Below are 22,662 nucleotides of genomic sequence, written 5' to 3'. Positions count from 1 at the left end.
CTATTTATTTTTCTTATCCACCTCGTTTATATGAGCTGCTGTAAAGTGAATTTCCTCAGTGTGGGTTCAATAAAGTCTATCTCATCTTATCTTGTCGCTCTCCGATGAAAACCATGTCTTCTCTTCAACATGTAGATTCTTATTCGCCAACAAAAAGATGCTTTGTTACATCGCGTATGTAGGACAGACGGGAGAACTCTAAAATAGCTTTGATCAGTCCGATTGATAGTTTACTAAATGAGGTGAACATAAACAGGAGAGGCTCTGAACCACCCACACGTCGTGACAAACATTCACAATCCACGTAAATCCATTTTAAATATTGATGACCGTGTAAACACAGATTTTCATTTTACTGTCTCGTCCGCTGACGGTATAAAGACTGGCTGACGTATCCGTGACGTCACCCACAGGTTTCTGAAGAGACGCTTTGTTGCCGCCCTGTCCACCTCTCGGCTAATCTGAAAAAATACCGTCTATAGACACACAGTTCAGTGTCAGCAAGCATCTACATTCAAAATATGAATCTAAATAAAGAAAACGAGCTCTTTTTGCTAAGGGCAAAGTTTGCTGGGATTGGCTCCAGCCCACTGTGACCGTAATTATGATAAGTTATGACAGATAATTAATAAGAAGACTGAAACTGTGCGCGGCATTCCTTTGATCTGTCTGAGACTTTCTGCTTAGGTAACAGGTTTTGCTGCTACAGACAAAGTAAATTCTTGTCACTGCAGATCCTGTGGTTACCTTCCACTGTTCTGATATAATATACTACATAAAATCTATGTACGCAAATGTTATCCTGAGTTAATTAACGAGAGAATATTCTCACCTCAACGTCAGAAATTCTGAGAAAACTGAGAGAATAAAACGTACGACTGCTTGAGGCGTCTGTACAGCAGCACCCTGACTCTGTTTGACCTCAATGGACCTGCACCTTAAGTAATCGTGTATAAGTGTGTCTTCTATATTTGTAAGTGGTGTGTCGCTCTGTCGGTGTGAGGGTGATGTTCCTGGTGGGTTCAGCACAATCCCTGAATACCTGAATGTCTGCACTGGCAGGGGCTCCTTCTGGCTCTGCCCCCTCATCTGCAGAACCTCTTTAGAAGCCTTCCTCAGCCTCCTCTCTGCCGCCTCCTCCTGACGCTGCTCCTGCTTGCTTTGGCTGGCCTGTGGCGCAACAAAACAAAAAGAGTCAGCTGCTGCAGTCTCACTTTTACTTTGTAAAAATAAGAGTAGCCACTCCTGCCTCTGGTCTCACCTGTCTCTGGGCCTCTCTGAGCAGGCAGCGGAAGCGCTCGTCTCTCAGGGCCCAGTGCGGCAGCTCGGCGTCCTCCCTGGCTTGCGGTTCCTCCAGTCGTAGCTTCAGCTCCCTCAGCGCGCTCAGCTCCTCCATCAGCTGCCTCTGACGCGTCCTACAGGCCTGGAGATCCAGCTCCAGGTCCAGGGAGGTACGCGTCGGCTGCTCGGCCAGAGAGGAGCGGTACGACTGCTGCTCGCGCGCACACACAACACACACATCAGAAACTAGAAAACTCTTTTTTTGTACAAGCTCGAGACAAAATAACAAGACCGTACCTGCTTATATCGCAACGTTCTTCTTTCCAACGTGTTCCTGACAAAGGGCGATTTCTTTGGTAGGGTTGAGCTGTCACTGTCGCTGCGATACAACTGAAGCAAAACAAGAAACCAGGAACTTTACCGTTAAGTCGTAAATGTCAGTCAACAACACTGATGACAGCCTGTCGACAAAGGTGATTGTTACAACGTTCCTTTTCATAGGTCACAGAAACTCACCCTGCAGACATACTGACTGCGGGCGCCGGGAGAGAACGTCTGGGAGCGAACGATGGTGCTCCCACGCATGAAGGGCGAGGCGTGACCCCAGCGGCCTCCTCTCTCTTTGGGCCGGATTCGCACCGGCTCTGGGTACAAGCCCTCCGTCATGGTGGCCTTCTCCAACTGCAACAACAAATCGATTATGATGCGGCAGACTTTTAAAAAAAGGTTGGATGAGCTCTACACTGTCACTGCTGCAGACTTTACCTTTACTGTGGAGTGTTTGCTGCTTGTCTGGTCGCAGCGCCCTCCGGTGGTGATGCAGATGCCCTCTGCACACAGCCCCTCTGAGCAGGCGGCTGTGAACGCCGTGCTGTTGCTGCAGCCGCTGTCAACCGACTCCGCCTGCCAGCTCCTGCAAAAAAACAAAAAAAAAACACGGTCACTTTGATGCACACGCTGGAGGCGGACAGTAAGCGAGCTTCGTGTGTGGCATGACAGAACTTGAGAGAACTTGAGAGAGCTCGAGGCATAAAACACTCGTCACCTTTCAGACGCCACCTCCCCGGGCTCATCCTTCTTCTCCAGCCTCTGCAGCTCCAGCTCTGCCTCCCTTTCCTCCAGGCGGGTGGTGGTGGTTGTGGTTGTGGTGCGTGACAGCAGAGTGCATACAGTGTCCTGTAACGTCACAGATCAATCAGCAGAGTGCATACAGTGTCCTGTAACGTCACAGATCAATCTGTGAAACACCGTCAACATTCCTCGTCCCTCATCTTATGGCAGGTTTCTCATTCTTGTTAGTTAATCATTTTAACGAGCTGCACACCTGAACACTGCAGGCGACGAGCAAGAGGCGCGGCGAGGTTTATACTTTAATTTAATTAAGCAAATGTTTTATTGTTTCTATTTGTTTTAGTGCAGGGTCAAATTAGTTCACTTTTTTTTGTTCTTATCTGAGGACAAAATGAAGTTTATTTTTCTCTCTCTCGCCTCTTCAGACCTCTGAAAATCCTTCAAATGAAACAGGAAAAGTCACTCTGTGTTTACGCCTCAGCAAATATTTGACCAGTTTTGTGACACAGCATGAAGGACTGACAGAGCTATTACGGTTACAATAGTCATGGTGACTGGTCGACTTGTTATTTGTGATAATTATGTGTTAATGACTGTGCCAATTATTTTAAATTACATTGTTAATTAAACATTAAAACCCCATATTTGACTGAGCAAAGACAACTTTTCAAAATCAGAGATATCTGATTGTTTTTGAAAAATTAAATGCACATTTAAAAAAAAAAAAAAAAAAAAAATAGGACAGGGTTTGATGTTTACAACTCTGTTGGTCTGGTCGAGTTTCAGCTGTCATTTATAGATGTGATAAACAATGAACAGACGATGGTTTTTCAGCCGCGCAGCGACAGGTCTGAGACTCTCTAATGCTCTTTTTATAGCCAGTGATGTCACTAACCTGTTGACATTTAACCTCATTATCGACAGTCGTCAGTTAAAAAGACCAGAAATGGACCAGATATAAAAATGCTCGGGCTGCATGAGGTCAGTAACTATTATTAAAGGCATGAACCTGTGAAAATCATGAATATTAAAGTGACGTAACTTTTTTAATTTGAATGATCTTCGTGTATTTAAACACTTCTTCTCTCCGTCTGCCTGAGGCTGATACCGGAGATACCTTGAGCTAAGCTGTTTCTCAACACTGCCGTCATTAACAGAACAAACACATGGCTGTGTGTGTGTGTTTACCATGGCTCTGGGCCTTTGCTCGTCCTCCTGGTTGTCGTGGTGTCTGCGATGGCCAGGGTTCTTCTGTTCAGGCCTGGGCAGCTCGGTCCCACCCACAATCTGCACTCGCAGCCAGTGGTAAACCATCTCTGCACTCCCCTCACAATCAGCCAGGCTCACCTGGGCTGTGCCCTGCAGAAGAAGTAATTATTTTAATTTAGATATCAGATAGTTGGGCGTTGTTGTGCTGCCGCATTCTTTCATTATCCATCATCAGTACGCGGAGACGCACCAGCAGTTCCTCCTGAGCCTGAGGTCCCAGCGAGCAGACAGACAGCTGCAGAGCGCACACCGCCAGGGCGTTTGCAGGGACAGGAATGCAGAAGCCTTCATTGAAACTCATCTGGGACTGCGGCTCCAACGCCGTACAACAGTAAAACGCACAGGCCCTGCCGGCGTCCAGTGGAATCAAGTGCACCTTCACGTACCTGGACGAGAACAGAGCGATGACACCGTGAGATTTCTACCTGAATTTAGAAATAAACGATGAACGTGTTACTGGTCCTCTGACAGAGATACAGAAGATATTCTGAAAATGAAAGTGTGTCTTTGCTGTAACTCTCAATCACAACCTTCATTTAACGGAGACAGCTGAAGAGTGACAGGAACGTAGGCAGAGAGAGAGAGATGAAAAATCGAACCCTGAGCCGCTGAGGCAAGACCTGAACCTACGAGGTGAGCCACCAGGGTGGAACAAATGATCACGTCACCAAAAATTATTATGCCTGGCCCAACAAATTTAAAATCTGGTGAGTATTTAGAGGCAGACAGAGCCAGGCTAATTGTTCCCTTTATTTCCAGTCTTTGTGCTAAGCTAAAATCTCCTGGCTTCATATTTACTGTCCAAACACGAGAGCGCTGTAAATCTTCTTATTTAACTCTCGACATCCTAAAACGTCGATCTGTTGCTTCTGCCGAGTACTCACACTTTGTAGCCGTCTCTCACGATGGACCTGTTTAAATTCTTGAGCTGGAGCAGATGTAGCCGCAGAGACTGAGAACTGGACTCCCACCTGCAGCGAGGAGAACATGGAGTCAGACGCTGACAGTGAGTGACCACGCCACCCACGTACCGGTCTACACTAACAGTTTACTCACAGCAGCCCCAGCTGGATCTGGGTGGGCTCGCTCACAGAGGTCAGCTCTTTCATGTAGGACATCTCGTCGGACTCCTCCGCCCTGTTGGAGGAACGACAAAACGAGAGATAAACAAACTGGTTTCCTCTCTCACAGGAGGCAAACTGAAGCTGCGTGCCACATTTGTGCAGTCTTTAAGCTGTTCTCAGTTATTTCTGTGCTGGATTCAGATTTGAAGATGTCAACACTGCCTGGAGGCTTTAAATCACACAAATAAAACAACTCTCAGAGCTCCAAGTGTATTTTGGTTGTTGTAGTTCTTTCCTCTGTCACTAGGAGGCGGATTTGCTCCAGAGAGCTCATGTTTGTGTTTCGTTTTATCACTACAAGGGTGGACCTCCTCTCACCTTCTGCCCCAGGCCTCGAACACACCGCTGTCTGTGGCCAAAGCATCCTCCGACACGCCTGCAGAGACTCTCCTGGCCCTCCTGCCGCTTCGGTTTCCGCTGTTTCCCCTCAGAGTCACTCCTAAAGAGGAAAACACACCCAGTTATTCATCAGGTAGTCTCCTCTCTCTGGGAAAAAGGATCAGATCTCGTTCACTTGCCTGTGGAGGTGAAAGCCCCCTGAGCGCCGCTGTCTCTGTGACTCTTGTTGTCCAGTTGATGCACGCCGGCGGCGGGGCCGGCCGTGTCCAGGGGTTGTGTCTGCGCTCGCAGCCCCTCTAACAGGCCGCGGCCCGCCTGCTCCATGTACTCCTCTGTCATCTGGGTGAGAGGGCAGTCCTGAGGGGCGGAGTGGTAGGGCGTGTCCATGGGAGAGCTGGGCGGCGACAGGGAGGAGAGCGAGGAGCGGGAGGAAAGGGAGGCGAGGGACTGCGGGGTGTCGTGGGAGCGCTTGGTTTTGCTCTGGGTCAGGGGGTCGGGTGTGAACATGGAGCAGTCTCTGGACACCGTCTCCGGTGGCAGCAGGTAGCGTAGATGAGGGTCGAGCGGCTCCCCGGCCCCATCGTGGCGCTCGTACTGGGGGAGACCGTAGATGTCGCTGAAGCTGATGGAGCTTAGGGAGCCTCGACTGGACGCCAGGGAGCCCCGGCTGGAGGCTAGAGAGCCGCGACTGCTGCTGGACGACACCGTCAGAGAACTGGCCGACAGGCTGGAGACACAGAAGACAAGAGACGGTAAGAAAAGACACAGAGGTGAACTGAAGAACAGCTGGAGTGTGTGTGTGCTGCACCTCTTCAGCTGGGAGTGAAGGTATGTGGTGATGCGTGTTGCCTCCTCCAGCTGCCTCAGCAGGACGTTCCTCTTCTCCTGCTGAAGGATCCTGACAGGAGGAAAGAGAGAGTCAGTGAAGTTCACGGAGTTAATCTGGTGGTCTGTCCTAAAAACTGTCATGTATACGTCTTATTCTGACACTAACAGACAATGAGATGTTTTAACTTTACACGTGCTATGTCCCAACTCCTTACTACATACCAACTGTACACAGCATCGACTATATCGTCCCCGTCTGATGAAAATGGAGGTTTTTCTCAGAAAGTAGCTCAAAATAAACAAAAACGCTGTAATGAGACAAATTTAGTGCCACAATCAGTGAAACTGTTTAATATTGTAAATGGTTCTAACAACATGCGAGTGGTTCAGAGCGTCGACCCTCCTCTCTGTGTCCACATCAGGTCCACAGAGCTGACTCAAAACTATTTTAGACAGAGATCAGCCTAATCATCATTAATCATCAGTCTGACTCAGTTTAGAGAGTTCGCAGAGCTCGTCGTCTGTCCTTGAATCAAAAGTTAAAATGTTATTTATGCTCAAGCTCTCCTCTTTCTATCTGTCCTACAGACATGATGTAATAAAAAAAACATCTTTTCAATGGTTCTGTAAGAGTCTAAATGTTGAGACAGAGCAGAGTATTCACATTACATAAGATAAACTAACGTTAATACACTGACTTTACTGTGACTTTATCAACAGTTTGTCTGTGTTTACAGCAAAACCTGCAGCGTGGACTGAGGACACAGCCACAGTCCTGCAGCTCACTGGGATTCATGACTATGTATCACTATAACTAAGCTGCACATATCAAACTATAATAATGTTGTATTTGTGGTGGGACAGAGGTGTTCTCTGACCACGACTAAGGCCGCCTACGTACCAACCCTCACCTAGGGTCATGAGCTTTTGGGTAGTGACTGAAAGAAGGAGATCGCGGACGCAAGTGGTCAGTTGAGGTGGTTCGGGGATCTAATTAGGATGCCTCCCTTTGGAGATGTTCTGGGCAGGAGAGACTATATAGCCCATCTAGCCTGGGAACGCTGGGTAGAGGGACGTCTGGAGCCTGCTGCCACCGCAACCCAACCCCGGATAAGCGGAACAAAACAGTCTGATAGGAATAATGGGTCATCCTAGAGGCCCAGTGTTTAAGTGCAGACCGTTATCTTTCTCACCTCTGATTGGCTCCCTGGCTCTGGGAGCTGTGGGCCCTCTGCACCTCCTCCTCCAGCCTGGAGCGCTCCTCATCCAGCTGCAGGAGCGTCTCCTGAGGGTGCTGCTGCTTGCTGACCAGGATGATCTCCTGCAGGAGGGCCTCCTTCTCGCGCAGGAGCTGCATGAAGTCCCGGTCGCGGTCCGCCTCGGCCCGCCCCGACCAGCTCTCACTGTCCAGCTGTGCTAGCTGGTGCTGTATACTCTGCACCCTGAGAGGAAACGTGAAGTGCAAAACACATTTTTAATTTGCTCCTTGTAGCTGGCGCTGGGTCGACCCTGGGCACAGCTGACACATTTATAGTCAGAGGCGGGATGAGCTGTAACTACATTTGTTTCCATAAACTATGTCAGAGCCAAATGTGCCTGGCTCTCTCAGTGAAGTACAAACACTCACATGCCAACATGAAAAAATGGAAAAAATATATTTAAAAAAAATAAAATAAAACAGCCTCTCCTTCAGCTCAGATCACACGACATACTGTCATCGATCAGCTTCAGCAGATACATACCGTCTTATTTTTCCAATATTACAGCCGCGGACAGCGAACCGCAAAGTACAGAGTCACGTCATGTGTGTCGTGCACATGTTAAAATAAACATACTTGTACAGTCTAATGTGATCCAATACAACAACTCTGCCATAAATTCATCTTTTATGAAGCTCATAATGTTTCAGTTCTTGTTGACACTGTCAGAGAGGTTATAATTCTACTTTATGTTTATTATTGAAGTCCATCGCCATGCTGTATTTAAAAAAGGTCCAGAGAGTAGGATTCAGGGTAGTCTATTTACAGAATATGGCAGAAATTGAATAAAATAATTAGAACCATGTTTTCACGAGTGTTTAAATCACCTCTTTTTCTTAACTTAGAATGAAACTTTTATATCTACAGACGCAGCAGGTCCTCTTAAACAGAGTCCGCCACGTTGCACCGCCATGCTTTGCAGCAGACTCTAGATCTTAAAACCACTCGACATTTAATATTTTCTTTGACAGATTAACATTGATTTGTAGTAGCAGTGGTAATTTCTACTAAAATGTTTGGAAATAAAGTTTTTTGTGTTGTTTTTTCCAAAAATGTAAAACTTTCTTTAAATGTTTGTTGTTTTCAAATGAAATAATAAATAATGAGAGTTTTATTTTTGTGTTTGACTGACATAAAAACACGATTCAGTTCATTTTTTAAGTCAAATCCCAGATGTCTGTTTATTATAATAATATATTGGAACGCTCTACATGATGAAATAAAGCTCGACTTCTTCTAAACCACTTCTTAAAACACATTTTTACAGATTTGCTTTTGTGTGTTATTGTTGATTCATTCAGTATTTATCTAATTGCTTTATATTGACATGTTTTTAAATGACTATTACCACGTTCTTTTTTGCTTGTCTGTCAAAGCACTTTCTGTTTTTAAAGGTGCAATATAAATAAAGCTGTTATTATTATAATATTAATATTTATATGAGAGTGTCTGAGCTCTGCAGCTCAGTGTTTATAGTAATATGGCAGAATCAGCTCCACGTCAGCCAAGCAGACACTTCACGCTGCGACTATAATGACAGCATTCAGCGCGGTAATTTTCTACCTGCTGCCATCATCATCCAGCGGTCTTACAGGTGTGTACGACCGACACGTTTATTCAGACGGCGTTAAGTGGGATCTCAGAGACTCCTGAGTCCTGAGCTCTGATGAAATAACTGTGTTTATGTGTGCTGGATTTCAGACAGAGTGACTCAGTGACAGAGCATGCAAGTTTCCACAGGTCTCTCCTCTCTCCCTCCCTCCCTGATGTCATGGTTGGCATTGCTGCTGCTGGGTCACCACAGCAACTTGAGTCTTGTACAAAAAAAAAAAAGTGTGCACAGAGCCGACGTAAAAACACGGTGATTCTTGCTGTTGCAGCGAGCGTCACATGCCCACGCTGCCCGTTACAGCGCTGTCCAACCAGGCGTGTGTCCATCACATGATGACACACAACCTCATGTCATACCTGTGCTGAATCCAAGAACTCCCTGACAGAAACTCAGGCTTCTTTAAATGCTGATTCTGCCAGCGTATAATTTAGCCCGTGCTATAGGCTGAGCTGGGATATATTTAACCAAACAGTGTGTATATTAAACCACCTTGCGGAGGAGCTGGGTGTACTCCGAGGCAGGCAGGCAGGCGGTGGGCAGCGCTCTCTCTGGCTGCTCACACAAAGGCTGCACACAGTCAGCAGCAGCGTGGCCAGCGAAGAATGTGACCACCCAGCTCATTCCGCTGGCCAGACATCACTCAGCAGCCACGGCCACCGGGCGCAAATACTATTCATAACACGCCCTCCCACTGGACAGCGAGCAGCCAGGGCCCGAGGAAGGAGAGGGAGGCCTGGGAGTCAGCGCTGCATGCCGGTGTGTCATAGTACTACGTCTGATAAACAACAAACAGACGGACATACTTACTTTTTCTTGGCTTCCTCGTACTGCCAGTTGACTTTCACTTTGTCCACTAAATGCGAGGAATCTTGGGAACCATACTAAAAAAAAAAGGGGGGGGTGGGGGACATAAAAGTGTCACAACAGTTTAGCGGGTTGGCTTACAGGAACAAGTCTCATCATGATATTAGTCATTTCAGATATATGAGGGGAGTATAGGGAGCTACCGTAGTCATCATCGGAGCAGCTGATCATTCTTTTAGGGCAGGGCATCACCCGCCAGTGAGTTAGCTGTGAGCTATGACTATTTATAGCTGAGTTTTTTTTTACTTTTTGGAAAATTGGCACCATTTAAAGCATGCTGAATCGGCTATTAACGCTTCCTGTTTGCAACACACCCGTGGATGTTCGGATGACTATCGCTGGATTCATTTGACACCGAAGGAAGCTTTAAAACGTGAGGAGTTCTGAAGTTATAAGGAGTGTCTGTTTTAAGAGTAAATGTGACTCCCCTCCTCTCCTTCAACTTCTGGTTTAACGCCAAAACCCCACGAGGCTCGTCTGTGTCACGTCGTGGCCGCAGTGCTGTTTTGACCCGTACTGCACGTGACTTCAACCAGACTTTTGTTTACTTGCTCAGATTTGGTCATTATTCCTGGTTTATGTGCTTCGAAATATGTAACTATGCTACATAGTCACATTGTTTCTTTCTTTTTTTTTATGTGTAGCAGCTACTATCCAGTCCAAAAGGCCGCTAAGAGGCTGAGTAGACTCCTACTTTGACGTGTTACAGTCCAAAGCAGAATCCAGTCACGTTTTGAGGTTTATTAACCACAAGGAATAACAACAAACTTAAATAGGCATAACGTAACAATACAATATGTAATGTGATAAGAAGTAAAACGGTCCAGGTAAAAATAAGGTGAAACCACGACCACACACCCTGTGCTGATCACCAAAAGTAAAGATGACAACGTGTGTGATCTAAACAAATAAATACATGTCGTTTCTGTGCTGCATCGTCCCCTCCTTTGACTCCCCTAAACGTCACTTTTAGGGGAAGACGGAGGAGCAGCAGGTGCCTTACCTCTCCCATGATGTCAGTCTGACAGCCAGTGTCACAGTACTGCTGCAGGTTGCACGAGTCGCCCACGGTTCCAGTGCTGTTCACCACTTCGCCGGCCGAGTCGCCGATACACAAGCTGCTTTGGAAGTTCACCGTCAGCTTGGCCAGGCTCTGTGGGATGGAACAGCGATTAACGACAAATCCGACTGTACGAGCCGTCACTGACAAAACGACTAAAATGTTAAATTAAATGTCAAAATCAATGTTTAAAGACTTTGCCTGGTGTTTGTTTCAAATCATTTTAACATTCAAAGCGTGTCATCTGCCTCCAGTGTGTGTTGATAAATAGATCGTGACACTGCCAGGAAATGCCTCTGCAAATGTGGCCCGACAATCATCCTGAATCATCGTCTCTTATTCATGACATACTCCATACTCCATTACATTTTTTGCTTTGATGACAAAAATTAGAGATGTGGTCGGTGATTCAGATGTCTGGAAATGTGTTTTATTAAAGAGACAATGTTGGGAAGCGGCAGAACAGTGGAGGTTAGCAGACACTAGAGGTCACCAAAGAATATCCAAACAGCAGCAGTGACGCACAGACAGCAGACAGATGTGGAGGAAGTCTACCTGGATGAGGTCCTGCCTCTCCTTCTCGCCTGTGCTGATGGCCTTCTTGATGTTGCGCAGCTCGTTGAAGATGGCCTGAGCCTCGTCCAGCTTGTAGTTCGTCTGACTGCAGGACATCTTCCTGTCAATCCTGTGACACAGACACACACACACACATTTAGATGACTTGTTTGGACTCCAGATGTACCAAACTGCTTGATCTTTTTGTTCGGTGCTTGAGGATTTCTGATAAACTTCACAGTCTTTCACGATGCTTACAAAGTAGAATTGTTCGTATAACTCAAAGCTCAAGGACAAACCATCAAAATGTCTTCTTCATTTATGTTGGAATAGAGAATACACAAAGTTTGCAGACTGTCCTGAGATCCGCAGGAAGACTCATGAGTCTTTTTTATTTTTCTTCTGTTTCGTCTACTTTGAGTTAAAGACATTTAAAAGACGTTTGCTTGAGCTTCATGTCGAAACACTGAGTTTATGAGCATGAAAACAGTGTTTTACTGTATTAAGGCCTTTTTTCTTCATTATCCTTAACTTGGTTGAGGTCTAAATAGAGCGTAAACCTTCACTCGGTTGGTAGAAATATCCATTTTAGTTATTTATTAACTCACAATATCATAACCCGATAAACTTTTATTACATTTTGTCAGTTTCGGGCTTCCATAGAGTCAATATTAAAACTAAATAATTTGGTTTTAATTCAATTCATTTGGGTAAAAAAAAGAATAGTCCTGTGCTACAATGTATTAGCACTTTTCTGAAAACATTATATCGAAGCTTTAGTTTGAGGTGTTTCAGGGGGAACAGGAAGAGTCCATCTACGATCCATGATTCTAGACAATGGGGATAATAAGTGCTGTTTCCTCCTTCATGAGGGATAACAGAAGAAAAAAGATGCCTGCTGGACATTGCCGTGTCTCCTGATGACTGTATTTTAGAGAATTTACTCGTGTTTTTTATTGGTACTGAAGCTCAAAGAGAGAAACTAAAGCACCGACATTAACTTGTCAACAAGTTTTAAAAAAAACCTGATTATCTTTGATTCAATTAGTTTTGAAACTCATAAATAAGAATGTTTTTTATTGTCTTGAGACCAGAGTGTGACTGTTTTGTGTTAGTTAAGGTATTTATCATTTATGAAAGAAATGAAGATGGAATATGGATTATTCTGAGAGGACATAAATTACTGTAAAAGGTAAAGGACGTATGTGACGCGCCTCCCACGGACAGGTGGGTTTTTCATTGTCATGAATGAATGTTTGTGGTGAGATGGTGAAGAGTTACAGAGAATAGTTTTCTGGCCACAGATGCAGAAACAGACTTTGTATATTGAACTGTTGAACATTGGAGATTTTTGGTTCAATAAACAATCTCTGAACGCTGCTTTTTAAAAAATGTGTCTGTAACTCAGCTGGATTAGTCACTTTACTCTTAATGGTACTGGTCCCACCTATTATTTATGAGCCCTCAGATCTTCTAGTCGTGGTCTTTTAATCACCCCTGAAGTCAGAATGATGTGATGTGTCACAAAGTCTGATTAATTTGATTGATTTAAACACCATGATTCAATTATAGTTTGCGTAGGAACCCAGGAGAATCAAACATGATCTCTCTCATTCACTTACTAGCAGCCGTGTGTTTGTATTGGAAAACAGGTCAGTGAAAAATAAATCACTAATATAATCATCAGATGAACATCTGAAGTATTCGTGTGTGGGAGGTGTTTTTTTTAGGCTGTGGTCAGTTATGAAATACTGACAGTGCATGTGACGGGCCAGTGTAAATGCTAATCTCTGTTTGTTTCCACATGCTGAGACATTGTTTCAGCGCTGCGTTCAAAGGCCGGTCTGTGAGGGGGAAATCTCAGCTTCAACACTTGTCTTGAGTATTTAAAATGAAAAAAATAAGAAAAGCAGATGATGGATGAGCTAAATCTGCTCTCCTGCTTTGACATGAACGGTCTTGTACTCTTGAGTGTGGGCATGAGGAGGAGGAGGAGATGGAGGAGATGGAGGATGAGGGTGGGGGTTTGGTTGGTTTGCTGGTTGGGAGCAGGAGGGAGTGCGGCACGCTGCCTCCTCCATCACTGGGGCCTGGCACGTGGCCTCTGCTCTCACCACAGCCCGCTTCCTTCACTCTCCTTCAACAGCAGGTACTGTTCATCCACCCGACCCTGCCTCTTCCTCCCAAAACAAGCTCTGCTTTGTTTCCCCCCCCCCAACCACCACCACCCTACTGGCAAAGCCTGGGAGTTTATATGCTTAGGCACTACCCACCCCTCACTGCCTGCCTGTACTGACCCCCCACCCTGTGTACCGGAGAGAAGCAAATATGCTTACATTTTCTGAAACAAGCTGAGATGTTGGGGATGGATATAGAGTTAAGTAAACATGTGCAGCGTCTGAAGATTTCGAGAAATTTGTCAAGATAAGGTGGAATACAGATGAGTAGATTCTTGTACACCGGACAGATAAACCCCTGACTCCAACTCCTGAATTCTTTCAGCAGAGTAATGACGATTAAAGCAGGGAGGGGGGTGGTGGGCGGGATGCATTTCTACGTCAGACGATGTTTGTTTGCTGAATCTGACTCGACATGGCTGCGGAGAACAATTAGCTATATTGCTGACAACAGCTGAGATTGGAAAAACAACAGCCGTAGGGTCCCCTCCTGGCCTCAACCCTACTGGGCGAAAAAAAAAAAAAAACCCAACCCAGAAGAAACAATAGGACACACACACACACACACACACATACAGAAAACAAAAGACACAAACACACATAGGCGAGCACGTATAAACACAGCTCAAGGGGAGGATGCGTCCATGTTTTCTGCAAGCTGTGTATTCTCCTGGCTATTCTGGGAATCACTCGAGTTGTGTATTATCTAAGAGATAAGGGACTCTTTGCCAGGACTCAGGAAGTGCAGAGGAATTTGCTGCCAGATATCTCTGTGTTTTTGAAACTTGCTCTTGAGCCCACACCTCACCCTCCCTCCCTCCCCCTCCCTCTCCTCCTCCTCCTCCTCCTCCTCCTCCCCTCTCCGTGGAGCAACTTCCTCTCCAGGCTGAGCCTTGGCTCCCTGCACTCCACTGGTGCATCCTCTTCCTGAGGTGGAGTCCCCTTTTCCATCAAAAACTCCCTCCATTTGCCTTTTCTCAAAACGCTCTCTCTCTCTCTCTCCGTTTTTTTTCCCCTCTGAGAGGTGGAGCTTCTAATTCTAACATGAAATTTGGAACCGCTCAGAAATGTTTCCAGCACAAAAGACGCTATGTGTGTGTTTAAATACCAACACAAGCTAAAGGAAAACGGGAAACTGCGTCTAGAAAACAAACTAAAAAGGAGAAAATACTCAAATTTTCTATGTGGGTCAAAGGTCTTTTTGCTCCAGATCTTTTAAAATCTCCATTAGATGAACTCCTTTTAACAATGTGAATATGAAAACATGATAAGCTACATGAAGTGTGGGAAGGAAAGAAGAGAAGGGAACAGAGGAGGACCGAACACTGAGGGAATAAAGCAGGGAAAAGGCCGCTGGGTGGGGGAGTGTTGTAGGAAGGAGAAGGGTGGCTGCGGGAGGAAGGGTGGGTTCTGGGACACTGGGGCAGAGGAACACTCACTCCTGCAGGGTCTCCACTCCCATTTCCTTATACTGCAGCTCCTGCTTCACCTGGGCCAGCTCCTGCTTCAGTCTGGAGAGCTGCGGACACAAGGACGAGTTACCGGGTTACCATGGCACACAATGGGCTTCTCTCACCACCACCACCGGTCAAAAGTGCTTAGTCATGACTGTTCACATACAGGAATGCTCTGCTGTGTTTATACAGAGACACACGTGCACATCCACACACACACACTCAGGCTTTCCTGGAAACGAGGCCTGATTAGGTATTCGTTTGGGAAAAATACAAAGATTTCATCTGTGACTTCATTGTGTGATCTGTATTAATTTAATAGCATTGTACATCGATTTTAAAAGGGACTCGTCACCGATTTTATGGAGCCTCACTTTTATTTACATAGTGCCAAATCATAACAGAGGTTATCTCATGACGCTTTCCACACAGAGCGCGTCTAGACCGCTCTCTGAATAATGTTATTTACAGACCAAACAATCCCCCCCATGAGCATCGGGGTCGTCTCAGCTTGCACAATAAGCCTGTGTTACAAACTAGAGGAGTGGGCTTGATGTGACGCAGGGAAGATGCTGCTGAGCTGAGTGGGATTATGGGAAATGTAGGAGCCACTGTTTTAGTGGACTAAAAGTGAGGATATCTCTCGCTGGAGTGGAAATCACATTGTGAGGACATGAATAGTAAATGGACTGTACTGACCACTGAGGGCACTTTTACACTTCATATCTCATTCACCCATTCATACACTGACTGGCTGCCATGTAAGGTGACAACTGCTCAACAGGATTTGGGAGCTAACCGATAGCACAGCCTTTGGGAGTATCTTACTAAAGGACACATTAGTGGACGACCCACTCTACCACTTGAGCCACAGACGCCCGATGATGTTATAGAGTTTTAATTACAACCAAATATTCATTTAAATTGTAGAAAACAAGTCACTGTGTGATCTTCATGTGTTTGAATCTAATGAATAACGTCTGAAACGCTTCATTGTTCTATGTAATTCTGCATACATCTGACATTTTGTAGTTAAAATAGCAACAAAGACAAATAATCTACAGCTCTGCTAAAACCAAACCAATCAAATAAAACCAAAACATCGCATGAAATCACTTTTAATCTAGCGCAATCATGGTGTCAAACTTTCAGAGCATCAAAGTACAGTTTATCCTCTGGGGAGCAGGAGTGTCGCAGATTTCCCAGCCCTAAAATTAAAAAGACGTCTCTCAAATGTTCTACTGACATTTACAGAAAAAATGATGAGCAGTGATTTTTATTGAAAACACGACTCTCGGCTCCAGTGGCTATTTTGAATTAATCAGTGCTGATCTGTGGGTGTTGCCTGTGAATGACACGTCGATGAAGAACGTATAACAACCACTCTCATCATCGGATAATAAGTAACATACCGATTCTGGCTATGAATATTTCCAGTTACCAACATAAATGAGATGAATTATTATCATTACAATTTAGTCCTACTCATCTTTTTAGTATAAAACTTGAGGCATGTCCCTGACACAGAAAACACCCTCACTCATGTGACTGATCTCAGAGAAATGTCCGACTTGGCCCTGTGAGTCAGTGACCTAGCCTCTGCCTGACCCTTTGATGATGATCTCATCCTCATCCTCTCGAGGCCCCGGGCCAGGGCCACAGTATCCTGTAGGGGCCACACCCCAGCCCCCCTTTTCTACCCAAAAGGGCCCCCTCACTGCAGCCCATTGTTCTCCTCCGATAATGACTTACCCGCTCTCGTCTACAAGCTATTTCCACTTTTATTTGGTCGGGGTCGTATTTCGCGTTCGAGGACGAGCCGGAGAGCGCTGTGAACACATGAAAACAAAGGACACAGAGGGATCAGCAGTTAGTCGACAGTGATGAGTTCAAAGTTTACTTGTATTACTAAAGAGTCGAAGGGGGATCCGGTGTCGTCTCCCAGACTTTGCGCTCTGTGGACGCCCCCTGGACGCTTTGTCCGAGACAGCTGGCTGTCTGGGTAAACTGGGTGGAGGTGAATAAAAGGAAGGGTGGGGTGAACCAGGAACGGGGATTTGGATGTTCTATAGATCTGTACCCCCCCCTCACTAGCTCCTGAAGGGACATCAACGATATAGGACGACCAGGCCAGATAATCAGGTCAGCGAAGGTCACACTTTGAATCTCATAGCTGGACGTTAGCGTGTCTTACTGCTCGTGATGGAGCGGTTGTCCTCAGAGAGCTCGTGGAAGAGCAACATTTCCTGCTGAGCCAGCTCCAGACGCTGCTGCTTGATCAGGTACATCTCCTTCTTGGCTTTGAGGGCCTCCTGGGCCACAACAAGGTACTCCTTCAGCATGCGCTCCTGCTCCTGCCGCCATTGAGTCCGCGGGTTCTCGATCTGGGTGGTCTCTGACAACGGACACGAGTGACTAATAAGCAAATAATCTTACAGAGACCTGTAATCAGCCTCGGTATGGACAAAAACTGTCATTTCTCCAGTGAAATCTTTTCTTTTTTTTCCCTCCTTGATTCATAACAGTTTGTTTTTTTAAGTGCTTGGAGACAAACTGGGATGTACTCACTGTTGATGTGGTCAATGTAGTAAACTCCCACTTGTTGGTCGTAAACTTCCTCCCACCCGAGAGGCAGTTCATCTCCAACACAGTCGGCAAACGTCAGTGGTTTGGTGATCCTGAAATGATTTAAAATCTATTCAGCGCGGCAGAAACAACAAGGCCGACTTTGATACCAGCCTTTTAAAATAACAACACATCTATGCGAAATCTATGCGAACTGGAGACGTACAGAAATCTCCCACATTATGTCATTTTCCCTGTTAGCATTAAGTGGCCTACAGGGTGCTGCGCTCCATTTATCATGTTTATAAAGGGTGTTTTCAGTGGTAATCGAGGGGAAAGAAGCAAAAAGACAACATTCATTCTAAAGAATATTTTCTCTGCGGCACCCTCGACATTTGACACACACAACAACATACAGGTAATGAATGTTTCTGTATTTATATGACTGACTTAAATTATTCGTGTTGATCCATCACAAGAACTTTAACGTGTCTCACAGCTTCACAGGGTAAAAATTTGAAGACACGTCCCAAAGATACATTACTAAAAACCACTTTCAATGTATTTAAGTTTTAAAAATGAATTGTGCAAACTTTCAGTTATCATATGTACAAAAAAATATGCAAAGAAAACACAATTAAAGGAAAATAAACTGCGGATTCGTCAGCAGAGGCTGAGAAGAATCGGTCTTCAGACTCTTCTCATGTTGTCAGATTTACAGGCTTGTGAGTTTTACAGGGTTACAAAGGTGTTGGGTTCAGTGCTCCTCTGGGAAAGCGGCACATCGGTCCAGGTGGTCAGCAGAGCAAATAACACTGAAGTCTGAAGTGTTCACTTTTAATAAACTGCAGACTTTTTCATGCACTAAAAATCAGAGTGATTGAACGCAGACACACCATCGCAACCTTTCTCACTACAACTGCACCTTCAGGAACTACGTATTCAAATGTGTTAAAGACCAGAACATAGTTTGACGTTTATTCTGCTATATATAACATTTTTTTATGCCACAGATATGTATAATGACAAAGAACACCTTTATGTGAAATGTGCAGTCACGACAAAGCAAACTGAACGACACAGCTAAAAGACAGATGGACAAATCCTGTTAAAGTCGACTTTATTTGATCGTAGCAGCTGAAGTCAGACAGGAAAGTGTCCTGGAGGTTTGAATTAAATCTGAGCTGCTGTTTTAAGGACTTAGCCTCAGTACATGAGGACACACCAATCACAGTATAAAGAATGGACAGCGTATGCAGGACCCCACCCACAGGTTTCTGGGCACAGGCCTTGATTGTTGGTGGACCTTCTATATAAATTCACCCTCAGTACAGTTGTCATGAAGGGGGAAATTAGCTACAGAGACCAAAACTGTTTTTTGTACCAGGCTGTAAACATGTTTATTTCTGCTGTGAAGTTGGACATTTTAACGTGGGGACTTATGGAGACTCGTTTAGTTTACTCTTAGTTTTTGGCACTTTGGCATTGACTTCACAGCTGAGAAAGAACCACCAACGGCTCTTCGGAAACCTGTGGGTGACGTCACAGATACGCTGTCCATTCTTTATACTGTCATTGACACGCAGTGAGTTGATAGACAACAATCAATACGAAGTTATTGACGGGTTCCACACCATTAATTTACTTCTTCTTCTTCTTTAAAGTCTGAATTTGCAGGGATTAAATGTGACCAATAAAAGGGATTTAGTGGCACCTAGCGGTGAAGTCGCAGATTGCAACCAAATGAATACTCTCCCACGCTTCGCCCTCTCCTTTGAAGCATGCAATATTGACATAAAAAGCAAAAAGCCATATCTAAATCAGTGTTTGGTTTGTCTGCTCAATGTGGCAGACTCCATGGAAGAGGACCCGCTATCACCTTAGATATAAAGGGTTCATTCAAGACAACAAAACAACTATTTATATATTATACACTAATGAATATTATATTCCATTCCTGCAAAGAAATCTTACACACTGGACCTTTAAGTCCGCCCATCAGTGCTCACTGCGTCAGGCTATAACTGTGACTATGACAGGGCAGAGCTAATGACATCAGGCTGATACATAACTAACTAATCTACACATATCAGCAAGCTGTGAACCTCCAGGTCTGATGACAGCAGTACATACAGTAACTGTCTGATTACCATCAATCAGCGCGGACAAAGGGGGTGGTCCGGTGACAGTGACCCCGTGCACCACAGCATGCTCACAATGCAGACGGTGCATGAGGCCTGAGTCTGGCGAGGTATGCACACAATGAAGGGACGGCCCGGAGAGAGTAGCTGAGGCATTCTGCACCGCATTCCTCAGGAGACAGAGGCGGCGTTTCTCCTCTCTGCATGCAGGACAAACTCACTTCACCAGATCTCTGCTCCAGTTTGGTAATGACATGTTTGTACGTCAGACGCCGCAGAGCACTGAGACACATCCTGATGATTCAAGTTATCAGGAAACGGAGAGGTACACCCACTCGAAGCCTTTCACAGTGTGACATAACAACAACCTCTTTAAAAGACTTGTTCCTTCAGTGTGTACTGCGTGCACTGAGAGTAATCCTAGCAGATGATGAATCACACTGGCCTGTCAGAAACCTGACAATGCCTCAAATTCAATGAACTCCCTCTGCATTTCACACATTTTTGGGAAATTCTACATTCGTCACTGATGTGCAGCTCTGCATGTACGGCTGGACGATCAGTCAGAATGATCGTTTAATAATAAAACTGAAACTAACAGAGAGAGACTGTGATCCAGAACTGATAGAGAGCTTAATTATTGTTAATTAGATCTTAAATACTCAATACATGTAGATAAATTCCTAGTTTTATGTGATGAACTTTGATTTGTCATGTACTTTTGGAAAGTTTAGTAGATATGCTAACATCCAAAGAGGAAGGATAAGAAGAAGGAGGAGGAGGAGAAGGAGAAGCAGTAGAAGTAGAGGAAGGAGGAGGAGGAGGATGAGGAGGAGGAGGAGGAGGAGGCAAAGACAAAGAAAAAAGGACGAGAAAAAGAAGATGAATGTGAAGAACAATAAGAATTAGGAGAAGAAGGAAGAGGATGAGTAGTAGAAGAAGAAGTAGAAGAAGAAAGAGGAGAAGAAGAAGAACAAGGAGGAGAAGGAGGAGGAAAAGAAGAAACTCATAAAACATTTCCAGAGCACAAGATGTTTTGTTGTGTCCAACCAACAGTCCAAATCTCAGACAGACAGTCGGCGTAACACAAAGACAGCAGCAGATCTTCGCAGTGGAGAAACTGAAAGCAGAAAATGAATCATGATTACGAAAAAAGTTGGCTCGTGACCAAATAAAGATTCTTACAAGAAGAAAACTATCCTGACCTCAGCTTTGGGAACCGCTGGATAAATCAATGAACTGCCTGATCACTTCTGATCTGACATCACACACTTCTGCTTGATAGAAAAACAGAAAAAACAAACAGACTGTCGGCTGGACGAGCAGCCACGTCTGAGCGGCCGGCTGACGGCGTTTAAAAAAGGATTCTCACATGAGCCTCATGCATGCAGCAGGACAAGGCAAACACAAGCACACTCCACACCTGCTCTCGGCCTAAGTGTTTGTTAAAGGTAAACACATGTCAGGACACTTGCAAACACTTAAAAAACACTCAAGACAAAGAAAGAGTGATGGAGGAGCCATGACGGGACGGATCAGGAGCGTTAAAACGTCAAAAATATAAGCAGCACTTCTTTGGTATAAGAAAGAGGCAACGGAGGAAAGGATGGGAAGATATGTGACATCGGAGAGTCCCGAACTAACCTCCGACCTCCCCGGAGAGAGCGAGACGGAGGGAAAAACATGTCCTCTCACAGATCTGAATCTGAATATGTGAATGTTTGGTTTGTTACGCAGTCTTGTGACAGCAGCCTCTGTTTTTCCAAGTCATGTCTTGGTCTTCGGGGGTGGGGGAGAAGTGTCAGCGCACAGAGGAGGACACAGAGAAACTGCATGTAGCCAGAGTGCATGAGGATTTTTATCGAGGTCCTTTATCACAAATCTTTATGATCATTTCTCAATCGGCGGTCCCCCTCCCCCCCGCAGTCAGACGAGCCTCTGTAAGAGAAATAACTGTGTCATTGCCCCCCCAGCAGACTGACACAGTGACCCTGGGTAAACCCCTGTTTGCTGACACTGTGAATCAGTCAACAACATGGATTACCCAACAGAGTTTAATGCAGGTCTGGCTCCGCTCCGCTCCGCTCTGCTATGTGAGGCGAAACACTGATTTCTATAATAACTATATACTGTAGGATTATCACAGAGCTGCAACTCAGCACGGCTGAAATACGTCAACAACTACGGGACGATGGATCGCCATGAAGTCGTGGTTCTCAGAGGATGAACCCTACTGACTTTGGTGATCCCGATTTTCCCCTCTAAGACCACCGTGAGGTTACCATTTTTGTTTTGTTTTGTGAAATATCTCAACAACTATTGGGTGTATCAGTGACATGAGATACAGCCACTCGCCCAGTGTCAGCTGGGATCAGTTCCAGCGCCTCACAACCCTGATAAGGATGGGCAGTCCATGGAAAATGGATGGTGCAGATATACATGTTCCCTTTGAATATTTCATCTTGTGACATCGTCACATCGACTTTATTTGTTTATGAACAAATACCTTCAAAACTAGACACATACTGATAAAGAAGAGGACTACAAACATGGCAGCAGCCAGAGCCCCCACACTCTGAGCTTCAAAACAGCTCTTCAGAAACCTGTGGGCGACGTCACGCATACGCTGTCCATTCTTTACACTGTCAATGATAAACAGTATACGTGCCTCTGTTGCCTCATTGCCATGTTTTTATAATCATGACCTGGGTTGCTCAGAGAGGCTAATGAGCTTCAATCATAATTCTACATAACTATCTGAACTGCAACAATATGTAAGTTCAGCAGTACTAACCGGAGATGATCTATCTAAAGCCATTATCACTCTGTAAGTATGTGTACGGAAACCAATGAGGAATGATTCAAAGGAATATCGAACAAACAAACAAACAGCGTCACAGTGAAAACGATCAGCAGTAATGTGAAGCATACAGAAATAAATCACACGGGATTATTAATAAAGTTTTCAGCTACAATTTTACACATTCTCCGGGGTCCTCTTTCAATCGGAGAGAGAGGAAACAGAAAATGAGACAGATATCGGAAATAGAAAAAAGACAGACC

At 45.1% G+C, this 22,662-nt stretch overlaps 1 protein-coding gene across 1 annotated transcript in view; it reads right to left on the bottom strand.

Moving 5' to 3' along the window:
- Positions 1-22,662, bottom strand: part of wwc3 (WWC family member 3) — a 31,380-nt gene that overhangs the window by 1,092 nt on the left and 7,626 nt on the right. Inside the window, exons 2-22 of the mRNA XM_010742530.3 lie at positions 17,462-17,571; positions 17,088-17,288; positions 16,646-16,722; positions 14,879-14,958; positions 11,263-11,392; positions 10,651-10,800; positions 9,591-9,664; positions 7,106-7,354; positions 5,893-5,982; positions 5,264-5,811; positions 5,064-5,184; positions 4,678-4,758; positions 4,506-4,592; positions 3,812-4,007; positions 3,541-3,711; positions 2,327-2,457; positions 2,047-2,194; positions 1,798-1,962; positions 1,579-1,671; positions 1,262-1,492; positions 1,043-1,170 (exon numbers count right to left, since the gene is read on the bottom strand). Of these exons, the coding sequence (XP_010740832.2) occupies positions 1,043-1,170; positions 1,262-1,492; positions 1,579-1,671; positions 1,798-1,962; positions 2,047-2,194; positions 2,327-2,457; positions 3,541-3,711; positions 3,812-4,007; positions 4,506-4,592; positions 4,678-4,758; positions 5,064-5,184; positions 5,264-5,811; positions 5,893-5,982; positions 7,106-7,354; positions 9,591-9,664; positions 10,651-10,800; positions 11,263-11,392; positions 14,879-14,958; positions 16,646-16,722; positions 17,088-17,288; positions 17,462-17,571 (3,261 nt within the window). The remainder of the gene's footprint in view (positions 1-1,042; positions 1,171-1,261; positions 1,493-1,578; positions 1,672-1,797; positions 1,963-2,046; positions 2,195-2,326; positions 2,458-3,540; positions 3,712-3,811; positions 4,008-4,505; positions 4,593-4,677; positions 4,759-5,063; positions 5,185-5,263; positions 5,812-5,892; positions 5,983-7,105; positions 7,355-9,590; positions 9,665-10,650; positions 10,801-11,262; positions 11,393-14,878; positions 14,959-16,645; positions 16,723-17,087; positions 17,289-17,461; positions 17,572-22,662) is intronic.

The sequence above is a fragment of the Larimichthys crocea genome, chromosome XVII (genome assembly GCF_000972845.2).
Source record: "Larimichthys crocea isolate SSNF chromosome XVII, L_crocea_2.0, whole genome shotgun sequence".
Taxonomy (NCBI): domain Eukaryota; kingdom Metazoa; phylum Chordata; class Actinopteri; family Sciaenidae; genus Larimichthys; species Larimichthys crocea.
The sequence above is the reverse complement of the archived record's forward strand: the minus strand, read 5'-3'. Positions and strand labels throughout refer to the sequence as shown.